The sequence below is a fragment of the Zalophus californianus genome, chromosome 14 (genome assembly GCF_009762305.2).
Source record: "Zalophus californianus isolate mZalCal1 chromosome 14, mZalCal1.pri.v2, whole genome shotgun sequence".
NCBI lineage: Eukaryota > Metazoa > Chordata > Mammalia > Carnivora > Otariidae > Zalophus > Zalophus californianus.
The window spans coordinates 6,160,122-6,181,202 of record NC_045608.1 but is presented as its reverse complement, the minus strand read 5'-3'; the positions used below and the strand labels follow the sequence as shown (position 1 = coordinate 6,181,202).

Sequence of the window (21,081 nt, the reverse complement as noted above, 5' to 3'; positions counted from 1 at the left end):
AGACCTCATTTACAAAATGCACGTACAAAGATAAAATTATGAAGAATTTCAAGAAGGTCATAGCAGAGCCTTTCACCCAGCATGGGGCCCTTCTGAGCCTGGAGCCCTGTGCACCTGCCTGGGTCCCACGCCTATGAAGCTGGCCCTGGCAAGCATGTCCCTAGCTTGTGGCTCCGTGGAGCTGTCAGTCTGGTAGAAGAAAGATGGTAGACCTAACAATCATACAGATACACAGCTGTGGCTGACGTTAAGGGCTCTGAAAAGTGCAGTCGAAGGGGCTCTGGAAGTGTGTACCAGGGCCTGACCTGTTCTAAGGGGTTGGACGTTATAAAGTGATCACCAACGATGGGTAGTAGCTAGCTAGGCGATTTGAACTGCAAGTACGAAGGCCCTGCGATAGGGAGGAACATGGGACTGAAAGAGGGCCAGGCTGCGCCGCAAGGAGGCGGCGTGGGAGGCACAGTATGGGGAGGGGCTGGAGGAGAAGGCGGGGGCCGAACACGTAGACTTTGCAAACTGTGTCAGGATGTCTGGATCTTGTCCTGCATGCAGTAGGCATAGTACCAGAGGTCTTAGACTGGGAAGAAGTTGCCTGTGTGACGTGATTTTTTTTTTTTTTCTTTAAGATTTATTGTTTGGGGGGGGGCAGAGGGAGAGAATCTCCAGCAGTCTCCCCGCTGAGCGAGGAGCCCGACTCGGGGCTGGATCCCACGACCGTGATTCTTGCCCTCAGGCCAATCTCGATGCAATCGATTTGTAGTTAGAACATTCATGAGAAAACCAAAAGGCAACTTCCTTGTGTTTTGTTTGGGCAGGTTATGGAGGAATTTTACAATATATTTGGTCCCGAACTAAAGGCAGTGACAGGGGATCCCAAGCGCATCGATGATGTCCTATGCAGGGTGGACAGCCTGGTCACCCCCATGGAAAACCTGGCCTTTGACCCCTTCAGCATCAAGTCTTCCCAGTACTGGAAATACGTTATGGATGACTTCAAGATTGAAGTTCTGGCAAGTAACTCATCGATCCATTTAATCTTGGAAGCTGATACCATGTTTTCCCCATGTTAAATTAGTTATTTAGTCATGCTTCGAATGTTTTTTAAGTTATAAAAAGTAATACCTGCTTATTTGTAAAAAAAAAAAAAAAAAAAAATCCAGAAACAATATGGAGGAGTATAGGTAGAAGTGAACATTCCTTAAACTCCTTTGTCCCCATTCCTATCCCTTGGTAGAATAAGGTTAAATCAAGCTGGACACAGTAGCATTTCTACAAAGGTAGGTTGGGTGTATAATTGGAGAGGATGTAGGAGGGTGATGAATGAGACTTGATTTAGTAGACAGCAGGGAGCCATTGAAGGTTGTTGGCCAATGGGGTGAGATAATCAAAATTATGGTTGAGGAAGGTTCTTCTGGTCACAGCATAGGCTGGTTTGGGCTGGGGTATGACAGGAGGTGGGAGCTGATACAGGAGGTTGTGGCTTGGGGTGTGGAGGAGGCAGAGCCTTCAAAGAGAGACTGTACTGAGAATATAGTTTCACTCCACACCGTGTGATAGGATGGTGGATGGTTCATCATGCATACCTTTTCAGCTTCATGTGGGAAGTACCTCAGTAGCACTCCCATTTATAACCCCAGAGCATCTTTTTATATGGACAACCTCAGACAGTTCTTCTTGGGTTTTCTAAACACTTCCATTAAAAAAAAAAAAAAAAAGTATTTATTTGAGAGAGAGAGAGTGCGAGCGCGCACGAGGAGGGGGAGGGGCAGAGGGAGAAGGGAGCGAGAGAATCCTCAGGCAGACTCCCTGCTGAGCATGGAGCCTGATGTGGAGCTTGATCTCAGGACCCTGAAATCATGACCTGAGCCGAAACCAGGAGTCAGCCGCTTAACCGACTGAGCCACCCAGGGGCCCCCAAACATTTCCATTTTAATTGTATCTAGTTTATTCTCAGCTTCTATTTTATTTAAGTGTTATTAATTTTTTTGAAAATATTTATTTGAGAGAGAGAGAATGAGAGATAGAGAGCACGAGAGGGAAGAGGGTCAGAGGGAGAAGCAGACTCCCCGCTGAACAGGGAGCCCGATGCGGGGCTCGATCCCGGGACTCCAGGATCATGACCTGAGCCGAAGGCAGTCGCTCAACCAACTGAGCCACCCAGGCGCCCCAAGTGTTATTAATTTTTAAATTGAAATTTTCATTAAGTCACTTTGTCAAGTAATACTAAAAGGCTATTAATAAGAAAAAGCAACCCCATGCTTAACTCCTCTCCATTCCCATTCTTGCTGTCATTTTTCATAATTCTAGACCTTTTTTGTTGTTTACCTTCCTATTTCCTTTTTTTTTTTTGTCCTTTTAATGTGATACCTTCCTATTTCCTAAGGAACATGCCAATGTGGTTACTTTCTGATTTATCAATTTAATCAGTTTTAGACACCTACCACCTTTTCAGAGTAGATATAGACTTGCCTGTCCTCTTCTTACCCCTGTAGCTCCTCGCCTCTATCTAACATAGTTTTATCATGACTTTTGGTTAAATTAATGGTTAGTGTTTACTCATGTCTGTGCAAATATTGTTGACTGCTGAGTCAAGAAGCCCATCATAACCACACCACCTTTCTCGTACAACCCTTCATTTTTCCTAAAGTTCATCATTGCTTTTATTTTGATTTGCTTGGTTATTTACATGCTTGTTATTTTTCTCCCCAACTGCTCTAACACTTCTGCCACATATCACATGGGTTCCATCTGCTCAAAAATATCAGTGCTATTATTTTCCTAGAGGCCTTTGTCCCAGAGCTCGCTCCCTTTCTGCTCCAGTCTAGATTGTTGGCTCTTTAGACTTACTGCAAAGTAGTCACCCTAGGACTTCTTATCTCTTCTGATATCTGTTGGATCCTGTTTTCTAAGATTTCACATCTTCCTCTTTCCTTGTGGCTCTTTGTTTTGCTGGCACACAATTTTTAGAAGCTTCCTAAGAAAGTTTTCATGGGACATATATTTTTTGAGTCTTGTAAGTGTGAATTCTGAAATAAAGTTACAGAATTTAAGGTTGAAGTAACTTTTTTCAGAAATTTGAAGGTATTCATTGATTTCTAGCTTCCAGTGTTATTAGAATTCTGATTTTTTTTTTTGAGAGAGTGTGTGCGTGCAAAGTTGGGGGGCAGAGGGAGAGAGAGAATCTTAAGCAGGCTTTGTGCCCAGTGTGGAGCCCAACGTGGACTCAGTCTCACGACCCTGAGATCATGACCTGAGCTGAAATCAAGAGTCAGACGCTTAAGTCAGACGCTTAACTGACTGAGTCACCCAGACGCTCCTGAATTCTGATGTCACTCTGACTTAATTTTTCTAGAACCAACCTTCTGCTCTTTTTAGAGTGGGATGGGATAAGGGTACAGAGGAAGCAGAGTGGCCTGGCCATGCTGGGCAGAGAAGGGGTCCTGTGTTTGCCTCTCAGCCTCCTGATACCGGGTGTCTCCAAATGTTCAGCCTCCTGGAGTTTTCCTGGGGAGGAAATGGGTTCCTGCCTGCTCCCCTGTTGCATCAGGTTGTGATTCTCTGCCTTCCGTAACGTTATTTATTTCCGTCTGCCTAAAACTCCTGAAGTATCTCTTCTTGCTGTTGTGGCCTCTCCCGTTTTCTTTGTTTATATGGGTTAACACTTAAAAAAATTTCCTTTTGACCATTTTGAACTGAATGAGGGGAGGGATCCGAAAGCCAATGCAGCCAATCTGCTGTTTTTAACTGGACACCAGGCTTCCACTAGAGCACAGTGGAAATCCATATCAAATCACGAATTTCTTTTTTGCTTATTTCTTGCCACTTTGTTTTTGCAGGATAGTTATAGGGACATAAGGACTGGTGTTGTGTGTGTGTTTCTTTTTTTTTTACCTTTTTTTTTTTTTTTCCTTTTTTTGGTCAGGTTATTGAGAAAGAAGCAAAAAATTTTATTGATGAATCTTTTAAGACGCTTCGGTCAGCTGAAGCAGCATTCGACATGCTTTTAAAATTTAAGCATATTCGTTCACGGGACGCTATCAATCGACAAATGATGATGAAATTTAATGATATTCTTGCACAGTACTGCAAAGAGGTAACTGGGGGCTCTATAGGTGCCATAGCAGTAAAAGGCACTTGGCAAAATGCGAAGAATTGAATCATGCTCTCAGTTGTCTCTCGCATCCAAATTCAGAGAAACTGTGGAATTTTCCCAAATAAACATGTCACGTGCCACAGGCAACCGAAACAAAGTGGGTTTGCTTGTTTAGTGAAGAAATTCAGTAAGAATTTATCAAGTACAACATTACATAGCTCACACCGTGATGGGCTCTGTATGAGTTAGTAGTAGTAAGAATCACATTAGTCATTGCGGAAGTCCTAGCTAACTACGCATGTGTTTATATATTAATTCAGAAAAATGTCTCTGGTGCTCGCATGTTCCAAATACGGGGTTAGACACAGAGATAGAGAGATGAGTAAAACACAGATTCTGCCTTCGAAGAGGTCAGTATCTAGTGGGAGAAACAGACCCCCCAGAAATTGCTTATCATTTTACTCAGAGGATAAAATGAGAATATGTGATATAATCATTTGGTGTGACATAAAGGGATAAAGTGATTTCTGAATGTGTAGTTTTCTCTTGCTGCTGGAACAAGGTACTACACGCTTTGTGACTTCAAACCACACAGATTTGTTATCTTATATACGATTTTGAAGGTCAAGGGTCTGCCATGGTCTCATTGGGTTGAAATCCAAGGGTCAGCAGGGCTGTATTCCTTTTTGGAGTCTCTAGGGAGAGTCGATTTCCTTGTTGTTGTTTTCTTTCCCAGCTTTTAGAGATTTATGGCCCCCTTCCATCTTCAGAGCCGGCAATGGCTAGTCCCGTGTCCATAGCTCTGACCCTCCCCTCTGCCTCCCTCTTTCTCTTTTAAGGACCCTTGTGATTACCTCGGGCCCACCCAGCTAAACCAGGGTTACCGCCCTATTACAAGGTCAGCTGCTTGGCAACGTTGAGTCCCCTTTTTCATATAATGTAACATAGCCACAGGTTCTGGGGATCAGGACCATTACTGGGGGGCTGCTATTCTGTCTCCCACATCTAATTACCCACCCGAGAGTGTGGAGCTCCTTTTAAAATGCAGGTCCAGCCCATGTGGTCCCACAATTCCACTTCTGGGCATAGACCCTAAAGAAGTGAAAACAGAGTCTTTTTTTTTTTTTTTTCTCTTTAAGATTTTATTTATTTATTTGACAGAGACAGAGACAGCGAGAGCAGGAACACAAGCAGGGGGAGTGGGAGAGGGAGAAGCAGGCTTCGCGCTGAGCAGGGAGCCCGATGTGGGGCTCGATCCCGGGACTCTGGGATCGTGACCTGAGCTGAAGGCAGCCACTTAACGGCTGAACCACCCAGGAGCCCAAAAACAGAGTCTTGAAGAGATATTTGCACACCCGTGTTCATAGCAACGCTATTCACACTAGCCAAAATGTGCAAGCGACCCAAATGTCTATTGATAGAGGAATGGATACACAAAATGTGGTCTCTCCATGCAAAGGAATATGATTCATCCTTAAAAATGAAGGACATTCTGACTCATGGATGAACCTGTAAGCATTCTGTTAAGTGAGATAGAAAACCCCACCTATTCTATGATTCCACCTACACGAGGTGCTTAGAGGAGTCAAATTAGGAGACAGAAGGTAGAGTGGTTGCGTGCCAGCAGTCAGGGAGGAGGATGGGGAGTTAATGTTTCATGGGGACAGAGTCTCAGTTTGGGAGGAATGAAACAGTTCTGGGGACGGATGGTGGTGGTGGTTGTATGGTGGTGGGTATGAATGTGCTTCGTGCACTGAAATGCCCTTAAAGATGGGCGTTTTATGCTATGCATATTTTACCATAATTTGAAAAAAATCACATAAATCATTAAAAAATCTCAGTGGTGCGTGAGCGCATGCATGCACGTGCGCAAGTGTGCGGGCACGCATGCACGCACAATGCAGGCCTGGCCGCTGGTCATGCCTAGAACAGATTTCAGAATATCTAATAAGTCACTGAAATGATTGTACATAGTCTGTAGTAATAAGGCAATTTGGAGCACAAAGAAAAAAACTGCTGGGGTGTAAGAAAAAATAGTAAACGATAAGTAGCCGAGAGCATGATTCTGTATCTCGTTCGGTTTCTGACGTTCCAGCGTTCGTTGCTTTAAAGACACCTCAAGTTCATTCTCTCTTGGCTCACGTGCCGAAGTGTACCACTTACAGAGTACCTCTGCTCGCTTTTCAGATCGACATAGTTAATAAACTCTTTGTTCAGAACCTGGACAACCCACCATTGTACAAAAATCACCCTCCAGTAGCAGGTGCAATCTACTGGGAACGGTCCCTGTTCTTTCGGATCAAGCACACCATCCTCAGGTTTCAGGAAGTGGAGGAAATACTGGACAGTGACCGAGGAAGAGAAGTATGTTGCTTTTGCTCGAGTCGTCCCCTGTGTATTTCAGAGACCACGTGGGTTTGCCTGTGGGAGGAGCACATCCATCTCCCTGAACTTGATCTTCAGCTTCTCTGGAATACTGTCCCTCCCCCACCCATGGGTTTTGTATGTTAGATCACTGGAGTTGACAAACCTTTCGTTTAAAGGTTCAGAGAGTAACTGTTTTAGGCATTTGCAGGTCGTACCCTGCCGTGGTGTAGCAAGAAAGTAGCCACAGAGAGTATGCCAACGAACAGGCATGGCTGCGTTCTAATAAAATTTCCTTTACCAACACCGAAATTCTAATTTCGTGTACTTTTCACATGTCACAAAGCACTATCGTTCTTTTTGGGTTCCTGCTAATCATTTAAAAATGTAAAAGCTGTTCTTCGCTCTCGGGCTGCACCAAAGGCAGCCCACAGGCTGGGGTCTACTGATCTCTGCTAGTTGGTGTGGATTTCAAGCCATACCATCTTAAACACACCCTCCAAAATCTGTGAAAATCTGTACGCTTCCTTCTGCAAAATGTGCTCACAGATCATTTTTTTTTTTTTTTAAGAGAACGATTGGGGGAAGAGCAAGAGAGAGAGAGAGAAAAGTGTTATTTCCAAGGGCAAACTGACAATTGCCTGAATTCTTTGACAGGTAAAACAAAAGTACTTGGAAGTGGGTAGGACAATGAAGGACTATGAGAACAGAAAGTACGAGCAGTGGAGAGAGGCCACGGAGCTGGTCCTGCCCACTCTTATGAAGAAGAGTCTGCTCACGAAGGTGTGTATTTCCAGATCCTTGCCCAGGTTAGGGCAGTCAGGGTAGACGACGGAGTCCACCATTTTCTTGAGGTTTGGTGTGTTGACATGCTTGCCGTTGATGGGTATTTCCAAAATCAAAGGCAAAGAAGGGCCGAGGCTGCCTGGGGGGGAGATGGAGGCAGCATCTTGTCATAGCTAGGAAACGTGTCGGAATCCGGCAGCCCGGTTCACTCCATGGGCAAGCGGCTCAACTCTGAGCCTCAGTTTCCCCATTTGTAAAATGAGTCGGATCAGAGGACCTCAACACACAAAGTATTCATTGAACCATGTGTGAAATAGCTGGCAGTTGACCTACGGGAGAATGCCATTTCCCATGATTCACCCTTGTCCACAGCACTTGGGCTATACCGAGCCTGTTACATGGCAAATGCTCAGTAAAGAAATCCTCGGGGGGAGGAGAGACCTGGGCGTGGAGGCTTTAGACCTGTGGTCTCTGAAATCCTGCAGCAGGGACCAAAATGAGCGCAGAGGGCTGGATGGGGTCAGTAGGGAAGCCAGAATTCTGGATTTTTACATGCAGTTGACCAATTTGGGAATGTGAGTGACTAAAATTCTTTAAACACTGTTCGTTGAACAAAATATGTATTCGAGCTAGCTCCAGCCGGCTCCCCAGTCTGGCCCCATCCAGGGCCCTACGCTGATCTTTTTCAAATGTATGTGGACCTTGGGTTGTACGGGCTGCTTTTTGGACCACCCTTGCCATGCTTGTGAGACCTCTTTCCCACAGACTTCTTCCGTTGCTGACGAGACGGCCAACTCTGACAAGGGGTCTGTGTTTGCAATCAATTTTTCACCTGCCCTCAAGGAGATTATTAACGAAACAAAGTACTTGGAACAGCTAGGATTCTCTGTCCCTGAATTAGCAAGAAATGTTGCTCTCCAGGAGGACAAATTTCTTAGGTAAAAAAATTCTTCTCTTAAATCAACAGAAAACTTATTGATCTCAGGACCCCTTTATACATTCTTTTTTTTTTTTTTTTTAAAGATTATTCATTTGATAGGGCGCCTGGGTGGCTCAGTCGTTAAGCGTCTGCCTTCGGCTCAGGTCGTGATCCCAGGGTCCTGGGATCGAGCCCCGCATCGGGCTCCCTGCTCGGCGGGAAGCCTGCTTCTCCCTCTCCACCTCCCCCTGCTTGTGTTCCCTCTCTCGCTGTGTCTCTCTGTCAGATAAATAAATAAAGTCTTAAAAAAAAGGATTATTTATTTGATAGAGAGAGACACAGCGAGAGAGGGAACACAAGCAGGGGGAGCGGGAGAGGGAGAAGCAGGCTTCCGTGGAACAGGGAGCCCGATGCGGGACTCGATCCCAGGACCCTGGGATCACGACCTGAGCCGAAGGCAGACGCTTAACGACTGAGCCACCCAGGTGCCCCACCCCTTTATACATTCTTAAAAATTCATGCTAACCCCACCCCCTCCTGCTTTCTATTTTCTGCATTTGATAGCCACCAGGATGAGAAATTAAAACTAAGCAATGTTTAAACTATGTATTAATCCATTCATCCAAAAGTAACAATAACAATTCCATTACATGTTAACATAAATAAGTTTCTAATGAAAAGTAACCAATATTTTCCAAAAAAGAAAGTTAGTGGGAAGACTGGCATTATTTTCAATTTCTGCAAATTTTTCTATCAGAGCTCTAGCCTGGGGGCGCCTGGGTGGCTCAGTCAGTTAAGTGTCTGACTCTTGGTCTTGGCTTGGGTCTCAATCTCAAGGTCGCGAGTTCGAGCCCCATGTTGGGCTCCATGCTGGGCGGGCAGTCAGCTTAAAAAAAGAAAAAAAAAAAAGACATAGTTTAAGCCTGGTTAATTGTCTTTTGTAACCTATCTAAAAGGTTAAGCTTTTTATGAGCTCCATTGTACGTCCTAGTATCAAAGACTTTCCTGTGATGCACAGGTACACGGAAGGAATACGGCATATGTTGGATCATTATCACATGCTCATAGGAACGTTAAATGAGGCAGAGTCTCTTCTTCTCGACGATCATTCCCAGGAATTAATAAGAGTGTTTAGGTCTGGATATAAGAGGCTAAACTGGAACTCACTAGGTAACATAATTCATCTACCTATTTATTACCTTTTAGACTTTGGGATGCAAAAATAATTGTTTTTAGATTGTTTTAGTTAAATTATAATTTTTGTGTGTATGTAGATGTCGCTAACACCTGAGTTTTGAACATTAATCATTTATACTTGGTGGGACTTAGAATTAATCTCAAGGCTTTAGTTGGGACTGAAGACCAGATAGGATGCCATTTGGACACTGCTGACCCAACTCTTTGTTCTCCAAAAATAAAATGACTTTTACTTTTCTCCTAATATTTTTCTAATACTAAAATTTTAATTTTGAAATAATTTGTGGATTCACACCCAGTTGTAAGAATTAATACAGCGAGGTGCTGTGTATGCTTTACTCAGTGTCCCCCCGCAACTGTTACTTCTTGCAAAACTGTAGTACAACTCACACTCCAGACATATTGACATTGATACAGTTGAGATGCAGAGCGTTTCCACATTGCAGGGGGAACTCATGTTGCCCTTTTAAAGTCATATCCACTTCACTCTCTTTCCTAGCCCCAAGCCCTGCAACCACGAATCTGCTCTCCACGTCTATAATTTTGTCATTTCAAGAGTGTTATATAAATGAAATCGTACGTAACCTTTTTGGGCTGGCTTTTCTCTGTTAGCATAATTCCCTGGAAGGTTGTCCAAATTGTTACATGTATCAGTAGTGTGTTCCTTTGGTGGCTAGAATCCCATGGTATCGATGTGCCCTAATTTAGCCATTCACCTGTTGAAGGATACCTGGGTCGTTTCCAGGTTTGGCTATGGTGAGTAAACATTTGTGCTAGAAAAATATTTGTGTGTGGGGCTTTATGTGAACATGAGTTTCATTTCCCTGGTTTAAATGCTCAGGAGTCCAATTTCTGGGTCCTATGCTACTTGCATGTTTGGGCTTTATTATTATTGTTATTAGTTGCCATGGTGTTTTCCAGAGTGGCTGTGCCATTTTAGATTTCCATCAGCAATGTATGTTCCATTTTTTTCTGGGTCTTGGCCAGCATTTTGGTATTGTCACTGTTTTTTAAATTGCATAGCTGTGTAATGGTCTCATTGTGGTTTTTATTTGCATTTCTGTATTGGCTAATGATGTTGAGCATGGTTTCATGTCCTTCTTTGCCATCTGTGTGTCTTCTTTGGTGAAATGTCTATGTCTTTTGCCCCTCTGCTAATTATACTGTTTGCTTTTTTACTTTGAGTTTTGAGAGTTCTTTATATATTTAGATACTAGCCCCTTGTTGGGTATGTGGTTTGCAAATATTTTCTCCCACTCTGTAGCTTGTGTTTTCCTTGTCCTAACAGTGTCTTTTGCAGACTGAAAGTTTAAAATTTTGAGAACCCCATTTTATCAAGTTTTCCTTTTATGGATTATGCTTTCGGTGTCAAGTCTAAGGACTCTTTTTGCCTCGACCTACATCCCAAAGACTTTCTTCTATTTTTTTTCTAAATATGTTATAATTTTATATTTTACAGTTAAGTTTGTGATCAATCTTGAGTTAATTTTTTTGTACAAAGTGTGAGACTTAAGTTGATTTCTCCTCCTCCTTCCTCCTTTTCTTCTTCCTTCTCTCCCCCTCCCCCTCCCCCAATTGCCTCAGCATCATTTATTGAAAAGGCTAACTTTTTCTATTAAATTGAATTGGCATCTTTGTTAAAAAAAAAAAAAAACTAGCTGGGCATGTTTGTATGGGTCTGCTTCTGGGTTCTTCATTTTTTTCCCATTGATCTATGTGTCTGTTCCTCGGCCAGTATCACAGTCTTAATTACTGTAGCTATATGGTATAAGTCTTGAAATTGGCTAGGTTGATTCTTCCCATTTTTTTTTCTTAAGCAAATTGTTTTGGCTGTTCTAGTTCTTTGCTTTTCCATATAAATTTTAGAATAATCTTTTTTTTTAAAGAGTTTATTTTATTTGAGAGAGAGAATGAGAGAGAGAGAGAGCATGAGAGGGGGGAGGGTCAGAGGGAGAAGCAGACTCCCCACTGAGCAGGGAGCCCGATGCGGGACTCGATCCCGGGACTCCAGGATCATGACCTGAGCCGAAGGCAGTCGCTTAACCAACTGAGCCACCCAGGCGCCCCTAAAGTTTAGAATAATCTTGTCTATATCTACCAAAAAATGCTCTCTGGGAGTTATGTTAGCTCTGTATATCAATTTGAGGAAAATTGATATCGGTACTATGTTGAGCCTTGCAATCCAGGAATATGGTGTATCTTTCCATTTATTTAGATCTTTGATTTCTTTTGTTAGCACTGCGTAGTTTTCAACGTACAAGTTTTGTACATGTTTTGTTAGATTTATGCGGAAGTAGTTAATCTTTTGTTGAGTGGTTGTCAATGATACTCTGTTAATTTTTGTGTCTATATGTTTGTTAGTTTATAGAGATAAAATTAATTTTTTGTACATAGTCCCTTCTACCTCCATGGCCGCCTCTGATACTACCATGGCGGGCATGAGGGGCAGAGGTGTTGGGGTACCTCATCACAGTATTATGAAGGTGGAAGTCTAGGCTCCCCAACTGGTCCTTATTGGCAAGTGCTTGGGTGAGGTCACAGTTTTTTCTATGGTGTTTGGCTAGAGTAGAGCAGTTACTGTGTAAAATTTTCTGTCTTGCCAGGATGTCCCTTTCCTGGTGCTTTAGCTAGAGAGAGCAGGCTTTTTTGGGGCTTTGGCGTTTATGGGTTGCCAACTTCTTAAGCTCGAAGTCTGAGATATAGAAGGAAAAAGAACCCAGGGAACTCATTCTTCAGGTTCCAAGGTCCCTAGCTGGTTGGCTTCTACTCTCTTCTTCTCTATTTTTTAGAGTTTTATATTTGTTTTATAGATAATGTGCAGGGTTCTTAACTGTCTTTAGCAGGAGGAATAAGGAAAAGCACGTCTACTCCCTCTACTTAGAAGTTCCCTCTACTTTTTAATTTAATTTTAATTTTTTTAAAGATTTATTTGACAGGGTGAACACAAGCAGGGGGAACAGCAGGCGGGGCGGGGTGGGGAGAAACAGGCTCTCTGCAAGCAGGGAGCCTGATGTGGGGCTTGATCCCAGGACTCTGGGATCATGACCTGAGCCGAAGGCAGATGCTTAACCAACTGAGCCACCCAGGCGCCCTCCCTTTACTTTTATTTATTTTTTTATTTTTATTAAAAAAATTTTTTTTTTAGATTTTATTTATTTATCTGAGAGAGAGAGACAGAGATAGTGAGAGAGAGCACAAGTGGGGAGGAGAGGGAGAAACAGGCTCCCCTCAGAGCAAGGAGCCCGACACGGGACTCGATCCCAGGACCCCGGGATCATGACCTGAGCCGAAGGCAGACACTTAACCGACTGAGCTACCCAGGCACCCTACTTTTATTTATTTTTATTTTTTTATTACGTTAGTCACCATACAGTACATCATTAGCTTTTGATGTACTGTTCCAGGACTCATTATTTGCGTATAACACCCAGTGCTCATTACAACACGTGCCCTTTACTATTTTAAATAAGTAAGGCATTTTTAATCTTTTTTCCTTCTTTTCAAATACTCTCTCTTTTTCTTGTCGTTTCCTTCTCTTCTTCCCTTCTCCTTTGTATGGAGAACATGTATATTTGGACTTGGGCTCCAGAGTTAAACGTCCAGCTCTCCCCATGTGACTCAACTTGTGGAGGCTCAGTGTCCTCATCTGTAAAGTCAGCATAATCTTAGTACCCAATTCACAGGATTGTTGTAAAAATTGGATGGCATAGTAACATGTTTAGACCACTACCTGACAAATTACATGTTCTTAATCCAGGTTTACTATTCATGTTATTGCTGGCTACTTTTCTAAGCAACAGGCCAAAGGAGACTGGAGGCAGGGTAGGGTAGAGTGGAGGGTTCATGCTTCCATGGCAGTGGGAAGACAATAGAATTGGACCTTCTCTTACTCCTCACAGTGCTTTAGATGATGATTAGCTAAAATCTGAACAGAGAAAATTTGTCATTTCTTGATTCTTTTTTTTTTTTTTTAAGATTTTATTTATTTGAGAGAGAGAGCGAGTGAGAAAGAGCACAAACAGTGGGGAGGGACAGAGGCAGAGGGAGAAGCAGGCTCCCCACCGAGCAGGGAGCCCGACGCGGGGCTCGATCCCAGGACCCCGGGATCATGGCCTGAGCCGAAGGCGGACGCCCACCGACTGAGCCCCCCAGGCGCCCCTGGGTGATTCTAACAGGGCTCCTTCTCCTAGTCCCTAAAATTGCTAAGTGTTTGTTTGCCACCACAAAGACCCACGGGGATGAAATGAGCAGGGTCTTTCCTGTGAAGGGATGCCAGTATTAACCTTCCAGATGTTGGTGGGCAGGGTATGGAAAGAAAGAGTTGAAAGCCAAATATCTTTTTTTCTTTCTCCTTTTTTCCCTCAAAGGTATTGCTGACTACATAACTCGGTGCAAACAGGCCATTGGGAAATTTGAGTCCCTTGTCCACCAGATTCATAAGAATGCAGATGACATTTCTAACAGGCTTACGTTAATGGAGTCTATAAATCTCTTTAAATATCCAGCACCTAAAAGTGAGGAAGATCTCCCAGGTAGATATGATTTCTTGTTTCTCTGATTACAGAAGAAATGAATAGAACCTGTGGTTACGATTGCACGCATGCTCACACACACATTTATTCCACGAATGGAATAAAACCATTCCTAAAGGTCTCAGTCATTTACTTGAAAGGATCATGAGTAATTCTTGCTTTTTGCCGTGTTTTATATATTGCTTAGACAGTTTTACAAATTCCTGAGTCTGTGAAAATCAGTAGTACTTTTGTCAATAACTTTGTAACAGTAAAGTAGATTGTGTTTTTATGGACTCAAATTTGCTTGTTTAAACAAGGTATTTTAAGTGGTCTTAGACTAGTCAAAAAGCAATTTAAGAAAAGCAAGATTGCCCAGAGGTATAAAAGTCATCTTTTGTATGTCGTCTGTTTTGGCATGCACAATGGGCATTCCCATGTTGTCGTTTATTTTTTGCTTAGGGCATGTCTTGACTTTTCGTGTTGCCTTATTTTCTGCTTTCAATCTCGGTTTTGTATTTCTAAGAGATACAGCTAATGTTTGGATTGCTTTGCGAGTAATGTCCTTTCCTGCGTTCACGAGGAATGGTAACAGGTGTCTTCCTCTCTAGGCGTGAAGGAATTCTTTGAGCACATCGAACAAGAAAGGGCCAAAGATGTGGATCACATGGTCAGGTGGTATCTTGCCATTGGGCCTCTACTGACCAAAGTCGAGGGTCTGGTCATCCACACCAACACGGGCAAGGCTCCCAAGCTGGCCTCCTATTACGAATACTGGGAACGTAAAATTTATGAGGTCTTGACAAAGCTCATCCTGAAGTAAGTTAATCTTGTTGCTTGTCTTAAAGACAGGGTGCATAGATTAAAATAGTTTACATATATGAATAGTTAAAAAGGGAGTCACAAAATGCAGAATAGAAATCATTTGGACAGTAAGTCTGCTTTCTGGTTGAAGGGTACTCACAGGATGGAAGGGTGACTTTCCATTTTGGCTCAACATTCAGAAAAGGAAATGATCCCTCTCCCCACTTCAACTATCTGAAAGACCTACATGTGTCTCTTTCTTACAGAGAATTCCTGTTGCTCAGTATTACCCGAAACCTAGGTGATGCCCTCCCCTGTATTGAGAGAGGCTGAACTGAAGGACATATGAGCCAGTTACTCTGCCTGATGGTCTACAGTAAATCCCTGGCTGCTATGGGCATCACACATGTGTTGAATGCCTGTCATGTGGGTCAGCCTCACAACAGACAAGGCTCTCCTGACCCCCCTACAGCTCTCAGCCCACAGCCCAGCACCTCAGCTAGGCCAGCTGAAAGCTGACTGCCTGGGCTTCATTGCATTGACTTAGGATCATTCTAGGAATGCAGCCTAGGAACTTCATCACTGGGACTGTGACCTCCATATTGTCAAAGGTGGTGTTCATTTCATCATGCAACCCCTTCTTTGTGAAGAACCCCAGAAGCAATTTCTCCAGCGTCCCTTCTGATCTTAGCCTCCTGAAAAAGTAGTTTTCTTTTTGTCCTTCATTTTTTTGTTGTGTTGTTTTTAAATGGTGTGGATTCTATGAATTGTTGGCTGCACAGCTTTCCCTTTTCTCCTTGGCTGCCGGGAAACTCAGAACCAAGTTTGTAGCCTAAATGCAGCAAGTGTATAGGTATTTATGTTTGCATTGTCTCATTCTTGACTCTACATATATATATTTAAATCTATCATATATGAGAGCTTACTCTGCACCAGGCTTGTGTTACACTATTTACAATCTCATCCCCATTTTTCAGACACAGACTGTGGGGAGAATAGGGGACTTGCCTAGGGCCACACACACATCTAGTAAGAAGAAGGGCTAGGATGTGACCCTGGGTCAGTTATCACTTCATTAAACATCTGTGATTAGTGTCTCCTTTCTGATTTTATCCCACTTTGATTTTAGGGTCTCTTACTGCAGTTATTTTTGTGAGCTGCTAAAATCTATTTTGGAACAAGACATTAATAAATAAAATAAACACCTTTGGTTATCTTGCTTCCTGGACCCAGTTTGAGAAATTTCACTAAGTTGATCCTTTACAAAAATCTGTTTTCTACACATTTCATTTTTTTATTGTTGCTTCCTAGATTCCTGCAGCAGCCCCTTACATAGGGCACCTCCTATAGTGTTTCCCTTTCTAATATGCTGTGTTTTCCCCTGATCCATCCATCCATCTATCCACCCATCCATCCATCCACTCATTCATTCATTCATTCATTCATTCACAGGTTTCTTAGAGCCTGCACATGCCAGGGGCTGGACCAGACAGGGCCCCTGTCCTTCTGGTGCTTCTCCATCCTCATCGGAGAGACACAAAACACAAGGAACCAGACATAACCAAGATGATTTCTGTGAAAGAAATAAGGCAGAATAGGGTTCCTGGGAGAAAACGGAGCAGCTATTGTGACTGAGTGGTCAAGAAAGGCCTCCAGAGGCCGTGTTTGAGCTGAATCCTGAAGACTAGGAGTGAGCTACAAGAAGGAGGGACTTCCTGGGGGAAGACAGAGCCAGTGTGAAGACCGTTTTTCCTGAAACAGGTGGAACATTTTCTGGAAGTCATCACTGTTATTTAAGTGTCTCCCGACTATAAGATATTCACTTCCCAAAAGTAGAAATGAGCTATTTAAAAAAATGTAGGCCCAAACAGGGGCACATAATGAAACTCAGTGCACCCTGTCCCTTACAACGCTGCACGGGGTAGTCCTCACAGTGGGCTTTCACCTGTGACTTTGGTGACGCCGGCTGTTTCATTCGAGTGTTGGATGTACTTCAGTCCAGTGAGCCCTGTGTCTCTTTTATTAACCCCTCCTAGGAATCTGCAGTCTTTTAATTCTCTAATCCTTGGGAACGTTCCATTGTTTCAAACGGACACCATTCTGACAGCTCCTGAGATCATCCTGCATCCCAATGCAAACGAGATCGACAAAATGTGCGTCCACTGTGTCCGAAATTGCGTGGAGATCACCAAGGTAAGGGCGGACGTGTCTGTGTGGCTTCACAGGGGCTCGTCGCCACCAGCGGCTGGCCCGTGAGCTTTGGGACTCGAGCTGCCGAGGCCGTAAGAACACAGGCTCCACTCTGCCCCTTGTCCAGACTGTTGCACTTCTTCCTGGCTCTTCCTCTAGAGCTCTAGAGCCCGGGGTGCCCCACTCTGGCTTGATCCCAGCTCCCTTTTCTCCTTTCCATGCAGTCATGACCAGTCCCATGGCTTTTAATGCCACCGCTCTGGGGATGACCACCCACATCCATCCCCAGGCCAGACCGCTCTGCTATACAGCACGCTCTTCGAGTCATCTGCCTCCTAGATGAGTCCGTCCCCTCCGACCTGAGTCTTGGCATGTCCAGGGCGGAATTCTTGACTTCCCCGTCTTGCAACTTGATCCTGCCCCAGGTTCTCCTACTGCGGGAAACTGGCACCAGCACCAGCACAGTCGCGTGAGCCAGAAACCTAGGAGCCAGCCTCGATTCCTCTGTTTCCTCCCATCCGCCCATATCCTGCCCCTCGGGGGCCTGGCTGACTCCCGTGCATCATCTCACACCTGGACCACTGCAGTAGCTTCCACAATCTGTTCTCCACCACAGGGGGCGGTGGGGGTGGACAGAGTTATCTTTTTATTTTATTATTTTATTTTTATTTTTATTTTATTTTTAATTTTTTTAAAGATTTTTATTTATTTATTTGAAAGAGAGAATGAGAGAGAGAGAAAGAGAGAGCACATGAGGGGGGGAGGGTCAGAGGGAAAAGCAGACTCCCTGCTGAGCAGGGAGCCCGATGCGGGACTCGATCCCGGGACTTTCTGAGCCGAAGGCAGTCGCTTAACCAACTGAGCCACCCAGGCGCCCCAGAGTTGTCTTTTTAAAATACAAGTCATTTCATGTCACATTTCTTCTACAAAACCTCTGATGACTTCACATTGCATTAGAACATAATCTGAACTCCTTACTGTGGTCCTCATCTAGCACCTGCCTGCCTTATTTATTGTTAGAGACAGCACGTGTGTGAGTGGGGAGAAGGGCAGAGGGAGAAAGAGAATCCTAAGCAGACTCCCCGCTGAGCTCGATCTCACGACCCCGAGATCATGACCTGAGTAGAAATCAAGAGCGGGATGCTCAACAGACAGAGCCAGCCAGGCGCCCCACCTGCTTGCCTTCCTGATCCCCGTTGCTACGTGTCATGCTCCACCATGCTCCACCCCAATGTGGCTTAATTACACCCTCTCTTGGAGCTTCAGGGTTCCCATTTTATGACCAAAAGCAAAATAAGCAAAAGTTTTTAACTAGGAACTTAGCGACCTCTTTATTAAGTGGAGAGGAGGATAGAATCTGCCTTCTAGAGCTGTTAGTGGGGTTACATTTTGTAACGCATGCAGAGAGCTTAGCATCGTGCTTGGCAGCTTGTGGTTCCGAATGAACTTGCCTATGAGTGCGAGCGATAGCAGTCCGATTGGTACTTGACGTTATTCCCATTTTACAGACGGCGAGGAGTTATGTGTAACACACCTATGCTTTGCTGTTATGCACCACGCTTGATTAAAGGAAGAGGGAATCCTTTTTTTTTTTTTTTTTTAAGATTTTTGAAAGAGCATGAGCAAGCGCATGAGTTGGCGGGGAGGGGCAGAAGGAGACGCAGAAGCAGGCTCCCCGCTGAGCAGGGAGCCTGACGTGGGGCTCAATCATAGGACCCTGGGATCGTGACCTAAGCCGAAGGTAGACGCTTAACCGACTGAGCCAGCCAGGCGCCCCAGGAAGAGGAAATCTTGACTATGTGGCAAGGGGTGTCAAATTCACAGATTTGTTCTGGGACCCAGGGGAGTCCCTTTTCCTGAATTTATGTGTCTCTACCTGTAAATGTGGAAACTGATGTTGTTCAGGAAGTTAGTGGCTATTACTCTTTTAAAAGTTAGCTTCTTTTTTTCATAATAAGCCACTTTAAGTCTTAGAGGCTTAAAACAGTAACTGTGTATTTCACTCATGGTTCTGTGGGCTGGGTTCTGCTGAGAGGTTCTTCTGGCCCTGGCTGTGCTTGGTCACATGTCTGATGATCGTCTGGCTATTGGCTGGGACACCATGGTTCTCCTGTGGGTGGCTTGCCGTCATCTACTAACCTAGCTCAAGGGCATTCATCTGCTGGTTGCATGGTTTCAAGAGCATGAGAGGGGAAACTGCCAGGCCACAGGAGCCTTTGGCTTCGAACTGGCACAGCACCATGTCTGCCTCTTTCCGTCGGTCAAGTTAAGTCACAGGCTAGGGCAGGGTGGGAAAATAGACCCCCCCTCAATAGACAGTTTTGCCAATAGACTCATTCCTTGGTGGGAGGAACAAAGGTTGTGGTTATTTTTGCAATCTCGCACAATTTATTAATAAAGTGATTTCAGGAGTAGAATTCAGTGGTTCATCACTTACATACACCACCCAGTGCTCATCACAATAGGTGCCCTCCCTAATGCCCATCCCCCATCTAGCCCATCCCCCACCCACCTCCCCCCAGCAGCCCTCAGTTTGTTCTCTGTCGTCAAGAGTCTGTTATGGTTTGTTTCCCTCTCTCCTTTTTTACCCCCTTCCCATATGTTCATCTGTTTTGTTTCTTAAATTCCACATAAGAGTGAAATTAATATGGTATTTGTCTTTCTCTGGTTATTTCGCTTAGCATTATACATTCTAGCTCCACCTATGGCATTGAAAATGGCAAGATTTCATTCTTTTTGATAGCTGAGTAATATTCCATTTCATATCTGTCTGTCTGTCTATCTGTCTATCTATCACAGCACATCTTTATCCATTCATCAGTCTGTGGACATCTGGGCTCTCTCCATAGTTTGGCTAATGTTGATAATGCTGCTATAAACATCAGGATGCATGCACCCCTTTGAATCTGTATTTTTGTAGCCTTTGGGTAAATACCTAGTAGGCAATTGCTGGATTGTGGGGTAGTTCTGTTTTGAACTTTTGTCTTTTCCCCTGATTCTTCTTTTGCCAGCATTTTGTTCGATGGATGAATGGCAGCTGCATCGAATGCCCTCCTCAGAAGGGGGAGGAAGAAGAACTTGTTATAATCAGTTTTTACAATGATATTTCCCTGAACCCTCAGATAATTGAACAAGCTGTTATGATCCCCCAAAATGTCCACAGGATTCTGATTAGTCTTATGAAGTACCTCCAAAAATGGAAGAAGTATCGACCTCTGTGGAAATTGGACAAAGCCATTGTGATGGAGAAGTTCGCCGCCAAGAAACCTCCTTGTGTGGCGTATGATGAAAAGTTGCAGTTCTATTCCAAGATAGCCTATGATGTCCTGCACCACCCTTTAATTAAGGATGAGCACTGCATCAGGCTCCAGCTAGGGCCTCTGGCGAACACGGTGCAGGAAAATGCCAAGTCCTGGGTGACCTCACTTGGAAAGCTTCTCAGTGAGTCAGCAAAGGAGGAGCTCTGTAATCTCCATGAAGAGATGGAGGTAGTGGATCACTGGGTTTAATGAAACTGCCTCTCCTGAAAGTCGGGTCTTCATTTGGGACTGTTTTTCTCTCGATTTATTTAGTGTCCTTGGACTTTTCTTTTCTAGAGCCTGGCCAAGAACCTGAAGAAGAGCCCTAGTACCCTTGAAGACCTCAAGTTTGTCCTTGGAACCATTGCAGAAATTAGAAGTAAATCTCTGGCTATGGAACTGAGATACAGGGATGTCCAGGAGCAATACCGCACCATGGCAATGTATAATGTCTTTGTGAGTGAACGATTTTCATAAGGATTTTACAGCTGGGTTGACTTACAAGACCTTTTTCAGAAATACTTCTCAAATATGACTTTAAAGAATAAAATTTAAATGTAAAGCAACCCCACAGTTATTTAGAATAACGAAAGCAGAGATTAATTCTTGATCTTGCACGGCTCAAATAGTATTTTTCGCAGATTGATCTGTAACTGCGCACCACGTCGATTCTCCTCCTCCTCCTCCTCTCCTCCTCCCTTCTTTCTTCTTTCTCTTTTGCTGTTAACTTCCTCTGATAAATAAAAGGCTCTTGCAAAAATGACAAGAAGTGAGGGAGGGAGAGTCAGAGAGGGATAAGATGATAAAAGAAACAGGTAGAGGATAATAATTCAATTGTCTTTATTTGGAGTCATTCAGGGTGATTTCAAGGACCTTTAGAAGTCCATAGAGGAGTTTGCGGGGGGGCGGTGGCATCTC

At 43.9% G+C, this 21,081-nt stretch overlaps 1 protein-coding gene across 1 annotated transcript in view; it reads left to right on the top strand.

Moving 5' to 3' along the window:
• The window catches only part of DNAH10 (dynein axonemal heavy chain 10), a 131,685-nt gene that overhangs the window by 22,409 nt on the left and 88,195 nt on the right, over positions 1 to 21,081 (top strand). The window contains exons 11-21 of the mRNA XM_027575699.2: positions 816 to 1,010; positions 3,923 to 4,093; positions 6,281 to 6,457; positions 7,115 to 7,240; positions 8,009 to 8,181; positions 9,181 to 9,332; positions 13,727 to 13,891; positions 14,482 to 14,689; positions 16,711 to 16,867; positions 19,876 to 20,352; positions 20,461 to 20,619. Of these exons, the coding sequence (XP_027431500.1) occupies positions 816 to 1,010; positions 3,923 to 4,093; positions 6,281 to 6,457; positions 7,115 to 7,240; positions 8,009 to 8,181; positions 9,181 to 9,332; positions 13,727 to 13,891; positions 14,482 to 14,689; positions 16,711 to 16,867; positions 19,876 to 20,352; positions 20,461 to 20,619 (2,160 nt within the window). The remainder of the gene's footprint in view (positions 1 to 815; positions 1,011 to 3,922; positions 4,094 to 6,280; positions 6,458 to 7,114; positions 7,241 to 8,008; positions 8,182 to 9,180; positions 9,333 to 13,726; positions 13,892 to 14,481; positions 14,690 to 16,710; positions 16,868 to 19,875; positions 20,353 to 20,460; positions 20,620 to 21,081) is intronic.